Source organism: Polypterus senegalus, chromosome 5, assembly GCF_016835505.1.
Source record: "Polypterus senegalus isolate Bchr_013 chromosome 5, ASM1683550v1, whole genome shotgun sequence".
Lineage (NCBI taxonomy): Eukaryota > Metazoa > Chordata > Cladistia > Polypteriformes > Polypteridae > Polypterus > Polypterus senegalus.
This window is the reverse complement of record NC_053158.1, coordinates 195,999,073-196,021,749: the sequence shown is the minus strand read 5'-3', so window position 1 is coordinate 196,021,749 and position 22,677 is coordinate 195,999,073. Positions and strand designations below refer to the sequence as shown.

Sequence of the window (22,677 nt, the reverse complement as noted above, 5' to 3'; positions counted from 1 at the left end):
CACGAGTGCAGCAAATCTCGGTCAAACCAATAAAGCTATTCTATCTAGCTCTGCTAACTTTCCTTCTAGCAACGAGAGTCCAACTAAAACATAACGGTTGGTTTTGTCACCGTTTACAGTTGATTACCATCGTCAATTCCTCCTTTTGACAAAAGTCAACATCAGCCCTGAAAGAGTTAAATCTGTTCTTTAATTCCATGGCTTGTTGCTGCTCTCATTGTGTAATAGCAGACATTTTCAAAATGGTTGATTTCTTTTTTTTTTACTTTTCTAAGAGCGCTGTTAAAATGTTTAGGGGACCTGAGCAGATCAGCATTTCTGGGACCTCCACCCTTTTCATTTTTAGATATTGTATGATGGTCTCAGTTTCAGTTCATTTTGTATCTCATTATTGTTTGGCTGCTAATTAAGGAAAAAGAAACAATTATTGGGTCTGAGTCTTCAAGAGGAAGTCAAATAAAATGAATTCAAAAGAAGTTAATTAGCAGCAAAAACAGGTCACTCATTAAGAGAAGGGTTAGAATGAAAACCTGCAGCCACTGCGGCCCTCCAGGACTGGAGTTTGACCTCCCTGCTCTACCTCATTTTGAAAACAAGGACACTTATGCCAGGATCGTGCTGGTCAACTTTAGCATGGCATTTAATGCAGTGTTGCCACAACAGCTGCTAGAGACACTGAGGCTGCTAGATGTGGACACTGGCACCTGCAACTGGATATTAGGTTTCCTGGCACAGGGATGGTAGACATTCACAGTTGGTAGCATCTGTAGAGTTTGGGGAGTTTGACATCCCTGAGGTACAGCATAGTGGGTATTGCGTCCTCCATAGAACGGTTAGCTCTGTAAGAGACCCTCCCTGGTCCTGCCATATCTTTTCCTAAAGAGTCCCCAGACTCCTCTTTATTCAATTATTTGTATGATGACCTCTCTTTGGGTAAAATGTCCGCTAAGCAAGTAAATGTAGATGTAAGACATCTCACTATCACTGATCACAGTCCTGTGATGTTTGAATGGTTGAATGAAAGTGCATTGTTATTCTTATCTCATTTCAGTTTGTTGTTCCTTTGCATGCAATTTTTGCTTTGACATCTTGTGAGCTACAGCCTTTGTAGGAAAATGTGCTACAGAAATTAATGTTGACGTTGTTGTATTAGGTGGCAATTGAAGACACTTGGTACGTTGGCCTCCATTTTAGGAGACGCACAATTAAACGTTTATTAATGCTGATGTATTGTACTCATTAGAAAGCACAATCTTGTTAAAACACATGTGAAGCACGGATGTGATTAATCGCATACATGTCATATCAACACATTTGGAGTTCTGTTCCCCTTATGGGGCCGTCTTTGAGGCCCAAAGACCCTCTTGTACCCATATGTCCCTGAGCGTTGACGTCAAGGTGACACAGAACGCAGAGATTTTTTATTGCTATTTACTTATGTTCAGATCTGCACAAGAAACTGCCTTATGACCTAAACACCTTTTGGAGAAAACAAAATTCCTGGGAAGATCAACTCCACTGCCTTTTTGTTGTATCTGTGCTCTCTTTTCTCCTAACACCAAATTGAGATCTCCAGGGCATCAACGTGCAAACAGAATGACTTTACTTTAACACAAGGGTGCCAAAACTCAAGAGGAAAGCCAAAGGATAGAGAGGTTGGTGCCACGTTCATGAGCAATTTGGTTGATTCTCCCCCTCACGCAGTCCAGGGAAATGTAAATCATCGTGCCGTTGCGGACGTCAAAGGAAGTGCGGAGGCTGACGCTCGTCCATTGGCTCCCTTCGGGCATGTGACCTCCGATTTGCTGGGCTATGCTTGTTGGCTGCAGCTGATCACTCATCAGGCGATTCAACGTAAGCTTAACGATGTTGCAGGAATGAATGAGCTTCAGATTAAAGGCAACGCTTGCCGTCCCGCTTTCCCGGAAAACGAAATACTTCTGCGCAAATTGTCCCGAACTCACCAGCTGAATCTGTTTCTCGTGGGAAGAAGCTTGATAGAAGTGGAGTGCTTTATTTCTCACCGCTCCTGTTGGTAGTCCGTCACGCGAGACGGTCGCCGAGAGAGCACTCGAAACTGCTGAAGGAATCCAGATGAGACTTAACATGCTAATCCCGGAGTTGTCACCGAAATACCTGATGTTGCACTGTGAGGGAGACAAGATCTCAAAGTTCATCATCTCTCCTGCGTTTACCTTGGCCGCGCCAGACAAGGAGATTGACGTGTCTCTGTAGTTCACTCCGGACTTGAATACGTGCATCAACTCTTCGTTTGTTCCATTTCTATTGACATAAGCAACCAGGGAATAGCCTTCCCGGACACAGGTGTGCCCCATGGAATACAACGCCTGCTGAAAGACAAACTTCACCACCCCACTCTCCGTAAACTTAACTCCTCTGCCATCATGTGACAAGCTTATCATGTAGGGATCGGATACAGAAATTATTTTAAAGGCCGGTCGATAATTAGTCTGATACTGCATGGACATCGATATCTGTGCCGTCATTGCCACCGCCCCCGTGTCATGAGACAGCCAAAAAAGGCTAAAGGGGGAGCTGAGGTCATACGTATTAAAGTCTTTGCTCTGATTACAGTACTGATTGGGACTCTTCAGGAACAGCGACAGAGTATAGTTGGGCTCCACCTCGGCGGTGGCACTTAAACTGATGCTCTGAAAGTACTTCCTTTCGGGCTGTTCGATGCGAATGCCACTTATTTCTTGGCCTTCTTCACTGTCGTTGAGCCTGAGGGAGAGTTGAAGGAAATTTCGGCAGTTGTGCTTCAAGGCGAAATTGTAGTCAGTCCAAATGAGACCATGTTGTTGGAATAGGAGGCGCCCATCATCACTCAAAAGAAGATCTGACTGGGTTTTCCCCTTGATATTTAGGACCATCCCTGGGTAGATAGAATGGGAAAAGGACTTGGCGGTAGGTACGATCACAAGACCTGTCCACGATTCCGAAAGCTTGTTTTCCGAAGAGGCGGAGCAGACTGTATCACTTGCTGCTGTGCAAGGAAAAGAGACCGACTCTCCTGGACACTCGGAGCATGCTTGACATTCCTGCAGTTCCCTATTGAAGAAATAGGCATGGCCACAAACTCCTGCTGAGGCGTCTCTTTCGGAAACTCCCAAGCACCTGAAGCCCCCTAAAGGAGAAAAAGACATTTGTGATTAAAGAAAATTGAAGAACGAATGAAAAGTTTAATGAAAGAACAACCAGTCATAGAAGTTATCACCTTCTCTTGCTAATACGGTCATTGATTTCTATCATTGATCATCAGCCATTACTAAGCAGTCTGTCCTCCTGGGGTTCAGATTTATTAAACTGGTCTATGCACGAAAAAAAAGACTCCCGAAATGTGCGTACACAACTTACGACTCAAAAGTCAGGATTTATTAAAGAAAACTTGACGGAATTAACCCATTCTTATAACGTGCGTTGACGTGACAAAAGTATTATACCTCAAAAGTGATGAATATGATATACAGCTTCTGTTTTAGTTTCCTTGTAAGAGTGTGTAAGAGCCCGGCCGGGACGCCCCTTCACTATATATTCAGGGGGAGCAGCCCTGGACGTTGCAATACCTCCCCCTGGATGCTGGATGGCCATCCCCCTGGATTAGAGCGGTGCCTCAGCCACCCGCAGGGCTCCATGGGAGATGGAGTTTTCCACAGCCCTGTTGGGATCTGGGGTGGCTGCAAGGGGGCGCTGCATGGCCTCCTGAGCCTAATTGGGCGAATCTTCAGCCCCACCCAGGAATGCAACCGGAAACAGGAGATCAAGCACCTGGAGCACTTCTGGGTGGGCCATAAAAGGAGCCCACTCAACGGCCAGAGTCAGGAGGAGGAGGACTAAGCTGGTGGAGGAGTGATGGTAGAAGAGAGGAGTGTGGTGCTATACCTTGTGTGTTTTGAGTTTGTGCTTGGGACTGTGTTGTGGCTGGGGGGCACAAGGAAGACATGCCCTCCAGATGAAGAAAATAAAACTTTATTTATTTTTATACGTGCCTCCCGTGTCCAATCTGTGTCGGGTCGGGCGCTTATATAGCGCCTTGTTACAAGGGTCAATAGTATATATTTGAACGAAAGAACATTTTGTTCTGTTTTTCATCAATTTATATTAGCTATCTGTTGTCACTTAGAAACCAAAGCTATCGCTTATCAATAACTGCATGAAGCCAAAACAGTGATGTGATTCACTCACTGAGTACAGAAGGCTATAAACATCATGTCCTAAGCTGTAGCTTATTCTTAGCCTACTGGTTTGACACAATATTGTTTGTCTGACACTGCTTGAAGACTATGATGTTATACAAAGGAAATATCTTCTAGAGCCTGAGTTCTTAACCTGAGGTCCATGGACCCATGGATGGGTTCCAGGGGGTCCGTGAGGGTCAGATAAAAATAAACATTTATATTCACTATATGGCCCGGTACTGTTGATTTTTCTTGCGTTAACTTTCTCACTTGATTTTCCTCACACGTTATTTCTCTCGCTGTTATTTTTCTCGCGTATTATTTTCCTTGCAAGTATTTATCTTACCTAAGCCTAATACCTGAGTTACATACTCAGGAGAAAAATGACACACCAGAAAAATAATGTCGAGAAAAATCATGCAAGAAACATCATGCGAGATTCGGTCACCATACAGCGCCTCCCCCGTGTCCCAATCAATTGAAAGAAATGAAACAAAACACACCCTGTCACAGTTTCATATTGTTATTCAAGGCAAACAAAAACAACCTTCTCTTTGAAATAAAATAGATAACGAGGGAATAGATGTAGTAGTAGTAGTAGTAATGGTAGTAGAAAACATAGTAGTAGTAGTAGTTCTGTTTTAATTTGCACAAGAGGACAGTATTTCATACTTCTAATGAGTCTGCGGTGGGTTGGCACCCTGCCCGGGGTTTGTTTCCTGCCTTGCGCCCTGTGTTGGCTGAGATTGGCTCCAGCAGACCCCCATGACCCCGTAGTTAGGATACAGCGGGTTGGATAATGGAGAGATAGATGAATTCTGAGTGGCCATTACTTTTTGCATGAAAAGGAGTGTTTTTTTAGATTTAGGTCTGACATTGTGGTCAGCAGCACAGGAGCGCCACAGGGGACTGTACTTTCTCCGGTCCTGTTCAGCCAATATACATCAGACTTCCAATACAACTCGGAGTCGTGTCACGTGCAAAAGTTTGCTGATGACACTGCTATAGTGGGCTGCATCAGGAGTGGGCAGGAGGAGGAGTATAGGAACCTAATGAAAGACTTTGTTAAATGGTGCGACTCAAACCACTTACATCTTAACACCAGCAAAACCAAGGAGCTGGTGGTGGATTTTAGGAGGCCCAGGCCCCTCATGGGCCCCCGTGATCATCCGAGGTGACTGTGTGCAGAGAGTACAGACCTATAAATACCTGGGAGTGCAGCTGGATGATAAATTGGACTGGACTGCCAATACTGATGCTCTGTGCAAGAGAGGACAGAGCCGACTATACTTCCTTAGAAGGCTGGCGTCCTTCAACATCTGCAATAAGATGCTGCAGATGTTCTACCAGACGGTTGTGGTGAGCACCCTCTTCTACGTGGTGGTGTGCAGGGGAGGCAGCATTAAGAAGAGGGACGGCTCACACCTGGGCAAACTGGTGAGGAAGGCAGGCTCTGTTGTAGGCACGGAGCTGGACAGTTTGACATCCGTGGCAGAGCGACAGGCGCTGAGCAGGCTCCTGTCAATCATGGAGAATCCACTGCATCCGCTGAACAGGATCATCTCCAGACAGAGGAGCAGCTTCAGCAACAGACTGCTGTCACCGTCCTGCTCCACTGACAGACTGAGGAGACCCCACACTATGTGTTTCTTTAATTCCACCTGGGCGGGTAAACGCTAGCATTACACAAAGTTATTGTCTGTTATACCTGCCTCACACTCCCCACCTTGCATTTTTTTTAACTTGCAGTATGCTTTTATCACTCTTTAATTAATATTGTTATTTGTATCAGTATGCTGCTGCTGGAGTATGTGAATTTCCCCTTGGGGTTAATAAAGTATCTATCTATCTATCTATCTATCTATCTATCTATCTATCTATCTATCTATCTATCTATCTATCTATCTATCTATCTATCTATCTATCTATCTATCTAAGAGTGCCTTTCACTATCTATCTATCTATCTATCTATCTATCTATCTATCTATCTATCTATCTATCTATCTATCTATCTATCTATCTAAGAGTGCCTTTCACATCTATCTATCTATCTATCTATCTAGATTGTTAACTTTAAAGTTTAATAATTCGTTGTGTATGTCATATATGGATGAGACAACTAAATCTCAATAAATAAAGTACATTATTTTCATTGCTTGCAAAGCTGTGTTTATGTGAATGTGTCTGGGGGGATACATAACTTGCATTAGATTCTTAAAGGGGTCCGATACTCAAAAAAGGTTAAGCATCACTGTGCTACAGGATAGCAGTATATTTTCACCCATGATGATGACTGGCTTACGAACAGATTTAGATTTCCAAGGCCAGCCATAACACCAGTGCTTGAGAAGAGTCAATCCACCTGAAGCTAAGCATGTAGGACCTGAATCTAGGAAAGGTTTGGGTTGCTGCTGGAAGAGGTGTTGGCAAGGACAGCAGAGATTGCTTAACCCATAGTGTATGTGTGGACCCCAGTGCAGTCACAGGGATACTGTGCTGTAAATACGGTTCTCTTCTTTCGGATGAGACGTTAAACCGATGCCCTGATTCTCTATGATCATTAAAGATCTCTGGACATCTTTTGAAAAGAGGAGGGTTTATCCCAATGTCCTGGCTAAATTGCCTATCATGGCCTAGTCATTCTGGCCCCCTAACCACCACCCTTGTCTAATTGGCTTCCTCTCTCACCCTTTCACCTCCTAGACGTGTCTACACCGTTGCCCGGGTAATGTTCAGGCCTGACAATTCCGCATGACATGCCTATATGGTTGCACGAGTAACACTCGTCACGAATGCTGTTGGCACTTTTATAGCCCAAGTAATCCTCGGATCTTATGTAAGACACATCTATATCCTTGCCCAAGTAACACTCGGGACTAACGATTTTAGCACTGTTTTTACTGCCCCACTGATGCTCGGGTATAAGAAGGTTAATTCACTACGGAACCCTGGCTACAGGGCAATTTTGGGTTGGGGTCTGTAGAGGCTGCGGTGGGATGGCACCCTGCCCGGGGTTTGTTTCCTGCCTTGAGTCCTGTGTTGGCTGGGATTGGCTCCAGCAGACCCCCGTGACCCTTTGTTCGGATTCAGCGGGTTGGACAATGGATGGATGGATGGATGTTTAATGTAATAGCGCCGTAGGGGTACAGGGGTGGTATTATTGTTTTCATTTATATTATTTAATTCTGAGGTGGGCTGGCGCCCTGCCCGGGGTTTGTTTCCTGCGGATCTCCGAAATATCAAATCATATTCATCTTTCAAATGTAAACTTAAAACACATTTGTTTAAAATGGCTTTTTCTTCTTCCTCCTGATTATAGTGGTTTTGTTTGGTTTTAATTTTTAGATTTTCTGATGTTTTAAGTTGTTTATAATTGTGTCTTTTATTTATTTATTTATTTATTTATTGTTTGTTCGATGTCCTTGAGTTCTCTGAAAGGCGCCTTGTATAAATAAAATGTATTATTATTATTAACATATTTTTTTTTATAATTTAAAAAAATGAAGTGATTTCAATGCATTCAGAGGTAATTCTTATGAACGCAAAGGTTCCCGAAGCCTGAAGATCTACACTAAGCACTTTTGAACAACCACAGCTTGGAGAATGAAGAATATATGCTGGTGACTTAAATATTGCCCCACACATGAGCACGGGGAGGGTCTCAAGGGCTCTGGTGACAGGAAACATATGGGGAAGCTGAAGGATGTCGCACATTTGCTAACCCAGTTTCCATTCCCACCCATAGAGTGGAGGAGAAACCTCCTGTAGACACCTGCCATCACTTCTGTCCTGTCGCCACAAGCCTCACCTCTTCTGGTTCCCAGGGAATATAAACCACTACTTCACTGGAAGACGGCATTCCATTTTGGTAGCAGATTCTGAGAAGAACAGAACTTATATGAAGGTTGTTTGAATTCGGGTGTGCGTTGAGCAACCAATATTGGACAGAAATACAATGACGTCCTTCTTTCAACTCCGGACGTTAAACAGAACTACCCTGGAGCCCCAACTCTTTAGAGGTTTCTCTGCAGTTATTCCACAATCCCATCACATTGCTCACATCATGCTGGTTGGACTCCATGAACAAGCCCCTTCACAGTTCATCACGTCACAAAAATTAAACGTATTTTGTTGTTTTGCCACTGCATTGTTTCCTTACCTGGTGTGTTCATGCACTTGACTCGTTCACCACATATGCTCGGCAGTTCCATGCACTCATCTTTGTCCTGAAAGAAGAGAATAGCATCATATTTTCCAGTAGAATCTTACATTTCTAATTATTAGCAAATATCTGAGCTATTTCATCAGCACCACTCCACTTGATAATAATAATAATAATATAATAATAACAATTCTTTCGATTCATATAGCACTTTTCTCACTACTCAAAGCTCTTCGGTGAGTGGGAAGCCACTTCAGCCGCCACCAATATGCAGCATCCACCTGGATGATGTGACGGCACCCATTTTTGTTCCTTGAGCTGTTAGGTGGTGAAGTGGTGAGAGAGAGCGATAGCTAATTAGAGAAAGGGTATGATTAGGGGGCCAGAATGACTAGGTCATGGTGTATAATTTAATTGTGACATTGGGGATACCCCCTACTCTTTACAAAGGATACCCATGAATCTTCTATGACAACAGAGAGTCAGGACCTCGGTTTTACGTCTCATCTGAAGGACGGTGCCATTTCTACAGCACCATCTACTGCACTGCGGCTTTTTGCATCCACATTCAGACCACAGGGTAAGTAGCTCCCCTCTGGCCTCACCCACATCTCTTCCAGCAGCAACCCAAGCCTTTTCCTAGGTGGTCTTCATTCCAAGTACCAGCTAGACCCAAACATGCTTAGCTCCATGTGGATGACCTCTTCTGAAGTGTATGTTTTATGGCTGCTGGCCTTCAAAACAGCATTATTGTGTTGTTGTTCATATTGTTTTTTATATTGTCTGGCTGGTGATCTTCTTAGATAGCAGCAATGTTATGACATTATGGATATTTTGACTACCTGGTGAAGTGGTCCTGGCCAAGTGAGTCCTTGAAGCATACTAAGATTATCATCTCCCCTGAATTCTTTTAAAAGTCAGTCAGTGGGTTCCGCAATCAAACATAATTTGTCAGGCAGTTAGAGAGCAGATTGGATCAGGAAATGGAACGTATAGTCAGAAAAAGAGATAAAGGGTCAATACCCAAAGTCAAAATGATTGTAGGACTGAGACAACAAAAATTCAACTTAAAAAAACCCTGAATTACCGTAAACATCCCTAATTAGGGATAGTTCATGAGGTAGGTCAGGTCAGGTCAGGTTGGCTCAGGCAAGCACGGGGTCCAGTCCCACCCTCCGGAAATAACAGTCTATCTGCCCCAGCCATGAGTGTGTCCCCTTGGCCTGGTCCAACCACTTGGGTCCACAACAATGAGGATCCTGAGAGCTGGATCACCCTTGTGGGAATTGAGCCACATGGCCATAGAACTGTAACTGAGGCTCCCTCACAATGCAGGTAATGTGCCTCTTTAGGACTCTATGAGCACAAAGTCAGACCAGTGGTACCCAAGGATTCTCTGAAGAGACACCGTACAGAAGCAGCAGTGTCTTTGTCTCAGGTCACTGGATAGCGTCCATGTCTCGCAACCATATATCAAAACAGGAAACACCAGGATTCTAAAGACTTGGACCTTGATCCTTTTGCATAGATATTGTGACCGCCACACAGCCCTTTTCAGAGACCTCATGATACCCCCATGCTCTCCCAATCCGTCTAATGACTTCATATAAAAAGCCACAGGAAACATGAATGTCACTGCCAAGGTAAGTAAACCTCTCAACGAGGTTGACCCTCTCTCCACAGACAGACACACTGCTGATGGTTGTGCCCAAAAGGTCATTAAAGGCCTGGATCTTGGTTTTTATCCAGGACACTCGCAAGGCCAGACGTTCAGATTCCTTGCTCAGTCTCTCGAGAGCCCCAATTAGACATAACAAAAAATCAAATATTTGAAATATTACATATTCATAATATTCTGGATTGTAATAGAAATGTGTCATTTTTAACACCCTGATGGAGGTCCTTTAGAGGACTAGTTGCCTACTAAAGAATCAAAAATAACATCATATTCATAATTACTGACCTTGAAATAGTCTAAAGTGATACTCCGCATGCTTATGTTTGAAATTAAAATATAAAACAGCAGGGTGCCAATCTGTCATATGACCCATTTGCACACATTGGGCTAATTTATTGTCACCAATTAACCTTACATGGGATGTGAAAAGAAAACCAAAGCACCAGGAGAGACCCCAACACGGACATGCAGAGAGCAACCAGACACACTGAGGCAGCTGTGCTAAAAAGTGTAATACAAAAAGTGTGGCATCTAAACACCTTGTGCTGCAGACATGATTAAGAATGAGGTGGGTCATACCAAAATAACGACTAGCGCTCCAACAGTCTTTCTTTTAATCTTTTTTTTACAAGTTTATTAAATAAGCCAGATGTTCTAAATGAGCCAAGGAATACTGCAGACTTACCCAGAAAATAAAAAATGGATGTAAATATAAGAGCAGGCGTAAGAAAGAATACGCTTGCAGAGACGATTCTGTTTAGACTTTACCTTCAGGTGTGTGAACACAACCCTAAGTGGTTGATTTTTTTTTTTCTTAGCAAAGATTTTTATTTAACTTAAATAAAGAATTCTGTCTATTTATTTATTTATCTTGTATTAATTGAAAAAAGTGGTCAAAAGAAGGTAATTAGCAGCAAAAACAGGTCAATAATTAAGAAAAATGTTAGAATGAAAACCTGCAGCCACTGCGGACCTCCAGGAGTGGAGTTATGGACCCCTGTTGTAGACAAGCAGGCAGATAGACAGACAGACCTGGCTACCACAGTAGGTGCTTTTTGTCTACAAAATTACCAATGCATTCAACTATTTTCTATTTCTTTTTTTCTCGTCAACAGCTTTCGGCCAGCAATTGGTGTGAAAGTGTGACCGATACTCCCCAGGATGCCAGTGCATTAATAGGTGAAGCTTTTAGGGACCAGTAAATTTAGAGTCCATAAAAAGCCTAAATGCACGTGATTGGTCTGTTAGAGGAAGTCGTCACCACTGGAGACACCCAGACACCCAGAGAGCATGCTAACTCCTCGCATAACTCAAATGAGCCAATCACCCAACCACCAGAGAGAGAGAGGGTTTAGGACCATGAGCTGATATACCGCATTGCCGCACCCACCAAATGACAAACCAACTCAGGATCCAGATTAGGGCCCGAGTGTAGCCATACAATGGGTGACACCTTAGCACCATACTAGTTCAGATGGAGTGGAACAGTGTGAGGTTTTTTAGATAGATAGATAGATAGATAGATAGATAGATAGATAGATAGATAGATAGATAGATAGATAGATAGATAGATAGATAGATAGATAGATAGATAGATACTTTATTAATCCCAAGAGGAAATTCCCATACTTCATCAGCAGCATACTGATAAAAAACAATATTAAATTAAAGAGTGATAAAAATGCAGGTAAAAACAGACAATAACTTTATATAATGTTAACGTTTACCCCCCCGGGTGGAACTGAAGACTCGGATAGTGTGGGGTCTCCTCAGTCTGTCAGTGGAGCAGGATGGTGACAGTAGTCTGTCTCTGAAGCTGCTCCTCTGTCTGGAGATGATCCTGTTCAATGGATGCAGTGGATTCTCCATGATTGACAGGAGTCTGCTCAGTGCCCGTCGCTCTGCCACAGATGTCAAACTGTCCAGCTCCGAGCCTGCCTTCCTCACCAGTTTGTCCAAGCGTGTGGCGTCCCTCTTCTTCATGCTGCCTCCCCAGCTCACCACCGCATAGAAGAGAGCGCTCGCCACAACCATCTGATAGAACATCTGCAACATCTTATTGCAGATGTTGAAAGACGCCAGCCTTCTAAGGAAGTATAGTCGGCTCTGTCCTCTCTTACACAGAGCATCAGTATTGGCAGTCCAGTCCTATTTATCATTCAGCTGCACTCCAAGGTATTTATAGGTCTGTACCCTCTGTATAGTCACCACTGATGATCATGGGGTCCATGAGGGGCCTGGTCCTCCTAAAATCCACCACCAGCTCCTTGGTTTTGCTGGTGTTCAGTTGTAGGTGGTTTGAGTCACACCATTTATGATGGCTGGAGTGCCAACTCTGCCACTAACCCCCAAGTTTCTCCTGCAGGTTGGAGGGCCTACATGCACGGATGGGTGCAGATTAACGTCATACCCATGACGGAGCAATTGCAGGTGAAGGGCCTTGCTCAAGGGCCCGACAGAGCAGAGTCCCTTTTGGCATTTACGGGATTCAAACCGGCAACCTCCCGATTGGCAGTGCAGATCCCTAGCCTCAGAGCCACCTCTCCGCCCCCCAACCATTAGGAAGTAAAAAAATATTTTTACATACTTTAGAATTGAATTACATTTCAAAAACAGAGTTTGGTCTAAGGGTTCCCAATGCATCTGTGGTTCATTTCTCTCTGTATGTCTACCGCCATCTGAGAAGCTTCATTCACAGACCAGAAAAGCAGACACCTGCAGTGCGCCAAGGCACTTTATTCCTACAGCACCACTCATCTACAAGAACACAGAGAGCCATACAATGCCGCTTTGCATTATTGGAATTCACAAAACACTGTAAAGTCAGGGTCCAAATTTCACGTATCTGTGTTAGCAAACATGAGGCCACGACCTGGCAGCCTGGACTATGGGGGTCCATTTAGCCAGAGAGGTCATGTTGCCCTGAGTCACAGCCATGCCTTTTTAGCTCTTCTTTTTTGTTTCACACATCTGGAGTTCATTTGAGTGCATCAATGACTCCAGAAACACACACAGGATGGGCTTCATCTGCTTCGGTAGCCAGAGGGTAAGAGTAACTGATGGAAACGGCTACATTTTCACGTCTGGCAATTCCATTTTCTGGTAATGCATTTCATTCAATATGGGTTGGTGCAAACGTAAAAATCAAATGTTTAGTTCATAATTGAGGTATGTGTGATGGTCTGGGTTACCTCCACACTCCCGGGTTGCTTCCAGGAGTCTTTTCAACTTGTAACCATCGATTGTCATAGACCGAGATGAGCTGGGCAAATGAGGGCACACATGTTCATAAGTGGTTCAGTACTTTTATTAAAAACCAGACCAAAACAAAACGTGTTCAATCGATCTGAGCAAAAATGAATCGTCCATGAAATAATCCAGAAAATCAAGTTAAAATATCTCATAAATATTTTATTACAAAGAAAAAAGACCAATCCATGGGCAGAATCCATCTATTAAAACAATGGCGAGCCACGGTGGTTCTTTCTAAAATGACATGCCCTCAGCTCACCCATACAGGACACCTCAGCATGAGGAAGCATCTCCCCACAGGTACAGTCAACTCTTTAACGGGGCTCGGGTCCTCTTTGCCAGTTTTTCGGGGTCTGCGAGGTGCTGCACCGAGCCTTACTCCCTGGCCTCCCGCCGCCACTCCTCAGCTTTACACGGGAGTCCTCCTGGAGCGGTTGGTCGCTCCTGCTCCCCGGGTTGCTCAACAGGAGTAGTCCTCATCCCCCCTTTTGAACGTTGGCCACACACTCCTCTCCTCTCCGCGACTGCCTGCCTCCACTCTGCATTGCATCACTTCTTTAACCTCCGCCTTGCTCCTTCTTTGTTCTCCAATTCTGTTCTGCTATTCCTTTGTTCCCATTTTATATTCTGGGTGATTGGGTGCAATTGTGATACACTGCCTCCTCCGAGGTGAGAATGAGGCACCTGACTGAATTGCTACCATTTGCTACCAAGCACCCCATTCAACCGTAAAGTGACTTGTGCTTTTGCAGATCCGCACCCGATCGGAGCCTGTACGGTGCGGCACGTGATTATTTATTTATTTAAAATCGCAGGTCGCCACGGAACTCTTACCACAAGCTGCACACTTAAGTCACCAGCTGCAAGGGAAGGGTCCACACTCCTCCCTTCCCAGTGCATCTGGTAGTCCAGGTCTGTTCTGTGGCCGTAACACTACACGAAAACAATAAAATCACTAAAACAAACCCCTCAATAAAACAAATCCCCAAGCCCCCTCTTAAGAATAGGACAATAAAAGAACAAGAAACGCAAAAGATAATAAAATAAGCAATAAATAAATAGTCCATAAAAAGTTCAACATTCTAAAAAGTCCTCTTCTGCTCTTCTTTTCTCACTGCAACAGGATCATCCCACGGCTGCCACCATTTGTGTGGTGCGGGGAGGAGGGTGACACAGAGGTTCGCATGTGGTAATGTGCCTGGCCAGACATCACCAAGGCAAAGGGAAAAATGACCTGTTAAGTTTCATTTAAGTCAAGAAAAGGGGAGAATGGAAAACTATGAAGGGCACTCCCCTTTCTTATTTAGCAGCAGTGAAGGCAAGGGGACGCTTCTGGTAGCGTTTTAGCGCCGCTTCAGCGGGTTGACGTGGTAAGGGCACTGCCGGCTTGGCAACCTGTGGAATTATGCAGACGTATTTAGCCTCACAGGGTGACCCAATTCAACACTGCCGGCTTGTGGCCCCCCGCCATTGAAGTAATAAAATAAAAAACTTGCAGAGCATTCAGTTTAGTTTTCCGCAAGAAGTTAAAGGGATCCCAAAGGTTGACCTAAGCAGAGTTTTAGAAAGCATGGTATTAAAACATTTACTTCTGGAGCATTTATTACCAGTACGCTGCAGAAGAGGTCTATACATCTCTATCTATATAAAATCCAACGTCTGTCTGTCTGTATGTATGTCTGTCCACTTTTCACGAGAGAACTACTTAGCTGATTTAGATCAGGGTTTTTTTTCTAGAATTTTCTTGAACATTCTGGTTGATTTTGTGACTTCAGTATCATAGTTCACTTTCAGGAGCGATTTATTTGCGCTAATCCGAGAGAGAGGCTGCGGGCCGAGGGGGGGAAACGTGATGTTAGGAGTGGGGAGTCGGGTGAGGCCCTCGTCACTCATGCGCCAGCCTCCGTTTGAGTTCTACCACTCACCACGTGTTGGAGCATACCATGCCTACACTTAGCTAGTGATGCCTGTTTGTCACTGCTAGGCGGGCAGAGCCGCGGGTATACTGTATTATGATAAATAATGAACTCTTTGAAAATCTTGAAAAAAATGAATTAGAAAACAACGGTTTTAATATCAACAGTAACTGTCAAAAATACAAAGGAAATATGAATTACTTTATTTTCACCACCAACACGACTAAACATCTGCAATTGAACGAGAGTCCTAGAAGCATGGCGCCACACAGAGTGCTGGCTTAGAAGCAGACGTGCCACAAATATAACGTGTTTCATTGCGCCGCCTGCACTTGTTTCACACAACATATTTGATAGTTGGTGACAGTTTGCGCTCAGTGGGCGGCAGAATGTCCATGCAGTGCTGACCTGTCAGTCATGACAAGTGGGATGAAATAAGGCTTTTGGGGCAGCTATCTGCATCAATGCCAGAGCCTACAGCTTCCACATCATCCAATTAATTGTCACTGTCTCGATCAGTGTCATTATCATTATGTGACGGCATGACTACACTCTGTTTGTAGTATTAGTTCTGCGACTATCCACTAGATGGCAGCACTATAATAGATAACTGAGATGCAGCAGAAAAGCTCGCCAGTAAACTGGTTGCCTCAATAGTGGATGTATGCTGGCATACGAGTTTTATAATGCGCCGCACCTTGACAAGCTCACCGAGATACGACTTAACTCATACTTCGGATTTAAGGTGTTAACTTACCCTCAATTTGTAGTCGGAGAGCGCTCAAGCCTGAAACCTGTGAGTGATCACTTGCGAGTGCACGTGAGGCTACACTGAATTTAATACAGGTTCCACATCATCGTGTTGACTATCGTTATCATCTAAATATTCATCTCGCAACAAGTCTAGTTTATGGATAAAGTCTATAAACTCACCTTTGCTGTGTGATTTAGTTAGGGTATAGATTTGTAGTCGGCTTGGTGGCACAGTGGGTAGCGCTGCTGCCTTGCAGTTAGGAGATCTGGGTTCACTTTCCGGGTCCTCCCTGCGTGGAGTTTGCATGTTCTCCCCGTGTCTGCGTGGGTTTCCTCCGGGTACTTAAGTTTCCTCCCACAGTCCAAAGACATGCAGGTCAGGTACATTGGCGATTCTCAATTGTCCCTAGTGGGTGCTTTGTGCGTGTGCGTGCCCTGCGGTGGGCTGGCGCCCTGCCCAGGGTTTGTTTCGTGCCTTGCGCCCTGTGTTATCTGGGATTGGCTCCAGCAGACCACAGGACCCTATAGTTAGGATATAATGGGTTGGATAATGGATGGATGGATAGATGTCTAGTGAGGTTTCAGACCTTTTTGCTTTGTTAGGTTTTTAATAATAATAATAATAATAGTACATTTTATTTATACAGCACCTTTGGCTATATGGTTTTGGGTTCAGTTTTGATATTTTTAATTTGATATTCTTTATCAATCCCTAAGGGGTCTTTTCACATAACCTTGGAAAGAAATGGATCATGATTTTTTTTAGCGATTCATTAATGCTATTTTTAAAATAAGTCCATCAGGTCTCGGCCACACTTTTCTTGCTGTCTTAATGGACTGTATATGAGGAATGAGATTAGACTGCACTGTCCTGTTACAGAGTCGAGCTCTAGGAATCGGACAGGGGAAGTTGGTCGCGTCTTCAATTTGTTTAAATTTAAATTTCAAGGACACATTTTTTACTTTCTCCTTGCTTAGGTTCCACCAGATATCCACCGAGCCCCACGTCCCCTGAATGCAATGATTTTTAAAAACACATATTAGGGGCTCCTACAGTCTAATTGCTACTTTCCTTGAGCACTCTTGAGTAAAATGTATCCGGTGCCGGAAATGTACTTGATTACAGTGTTTTTTTTTAATTATAGCAGCACTTGTCTTTCTTTAATCTCTCTACACCATATAGGACTTCATTAATATATTCCCTCAAGTTACTGGAACACTTCTAACTTCTTCATGTGGGTAGACTGTAGAAACATAAAAACAGCTTTAGCTATTTCCTCTTCAGCTAATTTTGCTTCCCTCTGATGTTTCCAAATACGTTTTGCCTCATCTTTGACTGACCACTTGGTGCCCTAACTGTCTTTTTTGCCATTTCTTATTTCCCTTTCACGGCTGTTAAATATAGACGCAGGGTTTCTTAATCTATAGGACCCAAGTTGCATCAGTTGAGTTGTGAGTTACTGTCCTATCTAATGGTAAAGGGCGAGTGATGGTTTGTAAAGTGGGTCACAGTGGGTTGCCATGGGTTGATTAAGCAATCAGCATTGCTGTGACGATTGTTCTTGACAACCCTTGCCTCCCACACTCTGCCAATTTCCCACAATTCCCCAAGGGGGACAAAGACGATTGTCTGACCAATCAACAAGGAATGGGCCTCCACGACACTAAAAAAAGGGTAAGATTGGGTGGCAAAAAACAAAAATCTGCAGTAAGGGTCTTCTACACTACTCAAGAAATGAAGGGAACACTTAAATCATCACAATCTAACACTAAGTCAACGAAGCTTCGGAGATATCAATCTGTCCGGCATAAGCGATGGTGAATCAACAGGTGCAAATAATAATAGTAATTCTTTGCATTTACAGGGTGGTCCAGATCTAATTATGCAGATCCAGATCGTCTGGATGACTTTGATTTATGTGGGGACGATTCCAGTTCGTCGTGAAGTCAATTCTTCATGTCGTCAGTTCACACTCTCGATGGTCCGGGATTTTTTGGGTGATTTTCTATGTAATAAACTTAATAAGTTATAGCGTAATGAAAATTGCTTAATTAGATCTGGACCACCCTATATATATCGCTTTTCTCACTACTCAAAGCTCTCAAATGAAAGTGACAACAGGAGCACTGGAGGGGCAACAGCAAGACATTCCCCCTGTCCCAGACACCTGGATGGTCCACGGGAGGGACGATACCCTCCCTGGGGCATGAGAGGGCAGCCGCTCTGGTCTGCTTGGGGGCCACTAGAACAGAGCTGGGAAGCTCATCCCTAAGGGAGGACATGTCCACTGCCGGGGGCACCCAGATGGTTATGGAACCCTGGATGGCAGCACTTCCGCCGCACCAGGAAGTGCTGCAGGAAAAAATCCCAGGGGCACCCGGAGTCTCATCTGACTCCCGTCACATCAGGAAGTGTCATCGGACGGAGCACCTGGAGCCCATCTGGGTTATTAGAAAAGGGGCCGCCTTCCTCCAGTAGTGGAGCCAGAGTTGGGAGGATGGAGATGGAACTTGTGAGGAGGGGAGTGGAGGTCATAGAGAAAGAGAGAGAGAGAAAAGAGAAAGAGACTGTTGGAGAATAAGGCATTGTGGTGCTTATATAAAATAAAGGAGAGTTTTGGTCTTTCTGGTTTGTCTGTCTGTCTGTGTCCGGGGGCTGTCTTTCCACGCCCCTAAAAGGGAATGGTGGCCAAAGACAGTTGCTCTCTCCTGATCTTTCTTGACTAATTCGTCTCTAGTTTTGCATTATTCTGGTAGCATGAGGTGGTACCAGCTGCCAATTTGGGTTGCACAGGAAGCCCAGCTCCTCCATTGCAAGAAGGTTTGCATAGAGGAGATACCAGGAGATGGGCCATTACATGAGGAGAGCTGGACAGGGCATCATAGAAGGGCATCAGCCCAGCAGCAGGATTGGTATCTGCTCCTTTGTGCGAGAAGCAGGCGGAACTCAGCCAGAACTCTACAAAATGACCTCCAGCTGGCTACTGATGTGCAGCTTTCTGACCAAACTGTCATAAACAAACTCCATGAGGGTGGCGTGAGAGCCCGATGCCCTCCAGTGGGACCCGTGCTCACAACCTATCACCAAGCAGCATGATTGGCATTCACCAGAGAATACCACAATTGGCAGCTCTGCCATTGGTGCCCTGTTCTCTTCACAGATAACAGCACAATGAGCACATGTGACAGACGTGAACAAGTCTGGAGACATCATGGTGAATGTTATGCAGCCTGTAACATCATCCAGCATGACCGTTTTGGTGTTTAATTGGAGCACATGGAGGGTCACACAGACTTCCATGTGCTAAGCAGCAGTACCCTGACTGCTATTAGGTACAAGGATGAATCCTCAGAGCCATTGTTTAACCTTACGATGGTGCGGTGGGTTCCTCATTGTGCATGACAATGCCCAGCCTCATGTGACCAGAATGTGAAGACTGTTTCTGGATGACAAAGCCATTGATGCCTTTGACTGACAGGCATGTTCCCCAGACCTGAATTCAATTGAGAACCTCTAGGATGTTATGTATCAGTGCATCTGACGCCATCAAGCAGCACCACAGACTGTCCAGGAGCTCACTGATGTCTTGATCCAGGTCTAGAACGAGATCCCCCAGGACACCATCTGCTGTCACATCAGGAGCATGCGGGAGTGCATACAGGCATCTGGAGGGCCATACACACTACTACTGAGTTGCCATGATGGAATTCACACAAATTGGATCAGCTTGTGATTTCAATTTTTGACTTTGATTTTCGGTGTGATGTTGAATCAGCCCTCAGTGGGTTGGTGATTTTGGTTTCCATTGACCGTTATTATATCATTGTGTTCTCCTCGAATGACACGGTATTACTCAATTAAGATTTTCCACTTGAGTACTGAGCGGGATTTAAGTGTTCCCTTCATTTTTTAAAGCAGTGTATATTCCCATCAGTGCCGGCTCTTCCCTTAAGCATAGCAGGCATCTTCCCTTGTTCATTTTTTAAGGATGGGGACAAAAGGATGCGGTAACGGCCATTGGAGAACAAGTGGATCACTATCTTAATTTGAGCTGTTAGACTTGAGGTCACATGGTGGAGGCTTGTCACCTAAGTTATTAGACATTTTGGACTTGTCATTACTCTCCCGTGGTACTTCCTTTCTCGGGAGACAGACGTCTAGGATAAATTTATAATACCTCATCCTTCAGTGTTACATGTTGTGGTTAGAGTTCCCTGGTTTAGGTTTATTCCCTTCTTATTTTTTTAACTGTTCAATTATTATTTATCTCGTATTTTTGCTTTTTAGGCAGCTTTTTATGAAAGGAGTACATCACCTAAAAATAATATTTTTTATATCTTACGTACTCCATGTAGTTTATAGTGATGGCTAAGAACAATCTTTAATCTCCTGTTTTCAAGCAGAAAAAGGTTTTTGATAAAATAGGAATCTAATTTGGGGCCAATTAGTGAAGTCCTGGTTTCTCTCATAAATATAAGGAGAAGAAGGAGAAATGAGGCCTCCAAAAGACCCACAAAGCTGGCAAGGACCATCACTGGCCTGCCCAGAAGAGGCCCATCCCAAGTCAACCAATCCCCAACTACTACCCTCAGGCTTCAAAAATGAAATAAAATGACATATTTCAACAAAATACCTTACAAGGGAGAGAACCTATAAAACCTCTGGCTTGTAATTAACAGATGCAACAAGCACATTTACAGTATAAATAAGCACATCTAACAAAAAATGCTCAAAAGAACAAAAAGGAGTCAAACGCTAACAAGGCCAAATACACTTTACCGAAGGCAAAGATCTGGGGGGTATTTTTCGTACGTGGATTGCTCGTTTAGCCGGATGTAACAGTTGACGATTTGGCCTGATCCTGGATCTGTCGGTTTTTTGAAACTTTTGCTGGATGTGTTGTCATAGCAGCACATCCAAATCGTCAAACCTGCTCGGAGCAGGTTTCTTCGATGTAAACAAGGATTAGCTCACACATTTAATCAGTGTCCGTGCATGGAATTCATTCAGTCATGGCTTCGCCGTTCATGAATGAGTGACCAATTGATATTGGTGCGCAAACTATAAAAAGAGAATTTCATATAGAGAGGCAAGATCCTTTATTGCTTCCGGAGGAAGATACCGCTTTAGCCGGGGGGGAATATTGTACCTCAAAGATTTATTAGCACTTTATATTTGAAGTCAGACTAGGCGAAGTTGGGCTCTCACAACCACACAGACAGTATGCATTGCTTTAAGGTTTTTTGCAAGCGGCCCTTTATTATACACTGTAGGTGATGCGGAAAATCGGTCTAAAAGTGCAGGCAATTTGTAGAGTCTGTTTGGTTCTGAAATATTTCCTTTGGGTTTTCATTGTGTTTCCTGGACACACCTGCGTGTGCAGACAATAAAAGAGGCGTTTAATGCCATTGCAGGTACACAGGCAAAAACACCCACAGTTGAATAAAGAATCTCACAATCAGCCTAACATTCTCATTACTCAGGATTTCCAAATGTGATTGGGGCACATGGGACTGATCAGAGTGGAGTTTGATAAACATTATTTGGAAAATGTACCTCTCCTCCTGATGAATAATCAGACACAGTGTCTTCATCAAATATTTGACCTCCGTCAATATCTCGTTGGTCAGACACAAGTTCTAGGGATATGAACATACCTATGGCACACATTGAGGACAAATACAGTATATGCAATGACCATCCTTTACCTGAAATGAAGTGACCACTGCATCCTGCCACTGGTTCTGAGGAGGAGCTTCCCCCTGGAATGCCCTCAGAAACCGGGCGATGGGCATTTTGCTGGAGAGCCAACTCTTCTGCCGGGGTTAGGTCTGGACCGCGTGGACCTCCACCTTTTTTTTGCTTGTCTGCCTTCTTCTTATTAGCTTTACAATTAATGTTTTTTATATTATATATGATTCTTTATCATTCATCTCGGATGATTAGATCCAGCTAGACTCATCTACTACATGGCTGCGTTTGAAAAACCGACTTATCCCAGATGTGTTTCACCGGCATTAACTCATCCAAGATGAGGCATCTGATCTCGGATGATTTAGGTGGCGTTGGGAAAATATGGAAAAAAAATGGATTATGTGAATTTCCCCTTGGGATTAATAAAGTATCTATCTATCTATCTATCTATCTATCTATCTATCTATCTATCTATCTATCTATCTATCTATCTATCTATCTATCTATCTAAAATACCTCCCTGGAGGCAGAAGCTGAATAATTCCAAGAACCAGGAAATCTAAACAAAATAAACCATAACTGATAGCAAACTCCAAACAAAATAAATGAACCACTGCAGAATCCTTCTTTTTGGATGACTGTCATGAATGTGGAGTCCCAACCACTAAAGAGTTCCAAATCATGTAGTCCCAAGCACTACCAATAATGCCCACTAGAGGGGCCTACCACCATCACATTCTGGCTAGTTATAAGGGTAAGCACCAATTTCTATAAGATAAAAGATTTATTCTTCACAAAAAATATCCCAATTACAATGGAGCTCCATTGAGCACAAAGGAGAAATTGAATAGCCTGTAACAAGAAGGCAATCCAAATCAAAGAAGTCCCAATACAGATTCCAAAAGCAAGCTCAAAAAACCCAGAAAAATCAAAAGACATAGAACATTTACAAAGAGCGCAAGAACCTAACAGTCCTAAGCAAATTTGCAATGAAGTGTGGAGGACCCTTCAGATTTATAGG

General features: G+C 43.8%; 1 protein-coding gene across 1 annotated transcript in view; it reads right to left on the bottom strand.

The window, feature by feature from the left end:
• Positions 1 to 1,173: 1,173 nt before the first annotated feature.
• The window catches only part of si:ch211-37e10.2, a 35,358-nt gene continuing 13,854 nt past the window's right edge, over positions 1,174 to 22,677 (bottom strand). The window contains exons 4-5 of the mRNA XM_039753911.1: positions 8,360 to 8,426; positions 1,174 to 3,148 (exon numbers count right to left, since the gene is read on the bottom strand). Coding sequence (XP_039609845.1) covers positions 1,629 to 3,148; positions 8,360 to 8,426 — 1,587 coding nt within the window. The 3' untranslated portion in view covers positions 1,174 to 1,628. The remainder of the gene's footprint in view (positions 3,149 to 8,359; positions 8,427 to 22,677) is intronic.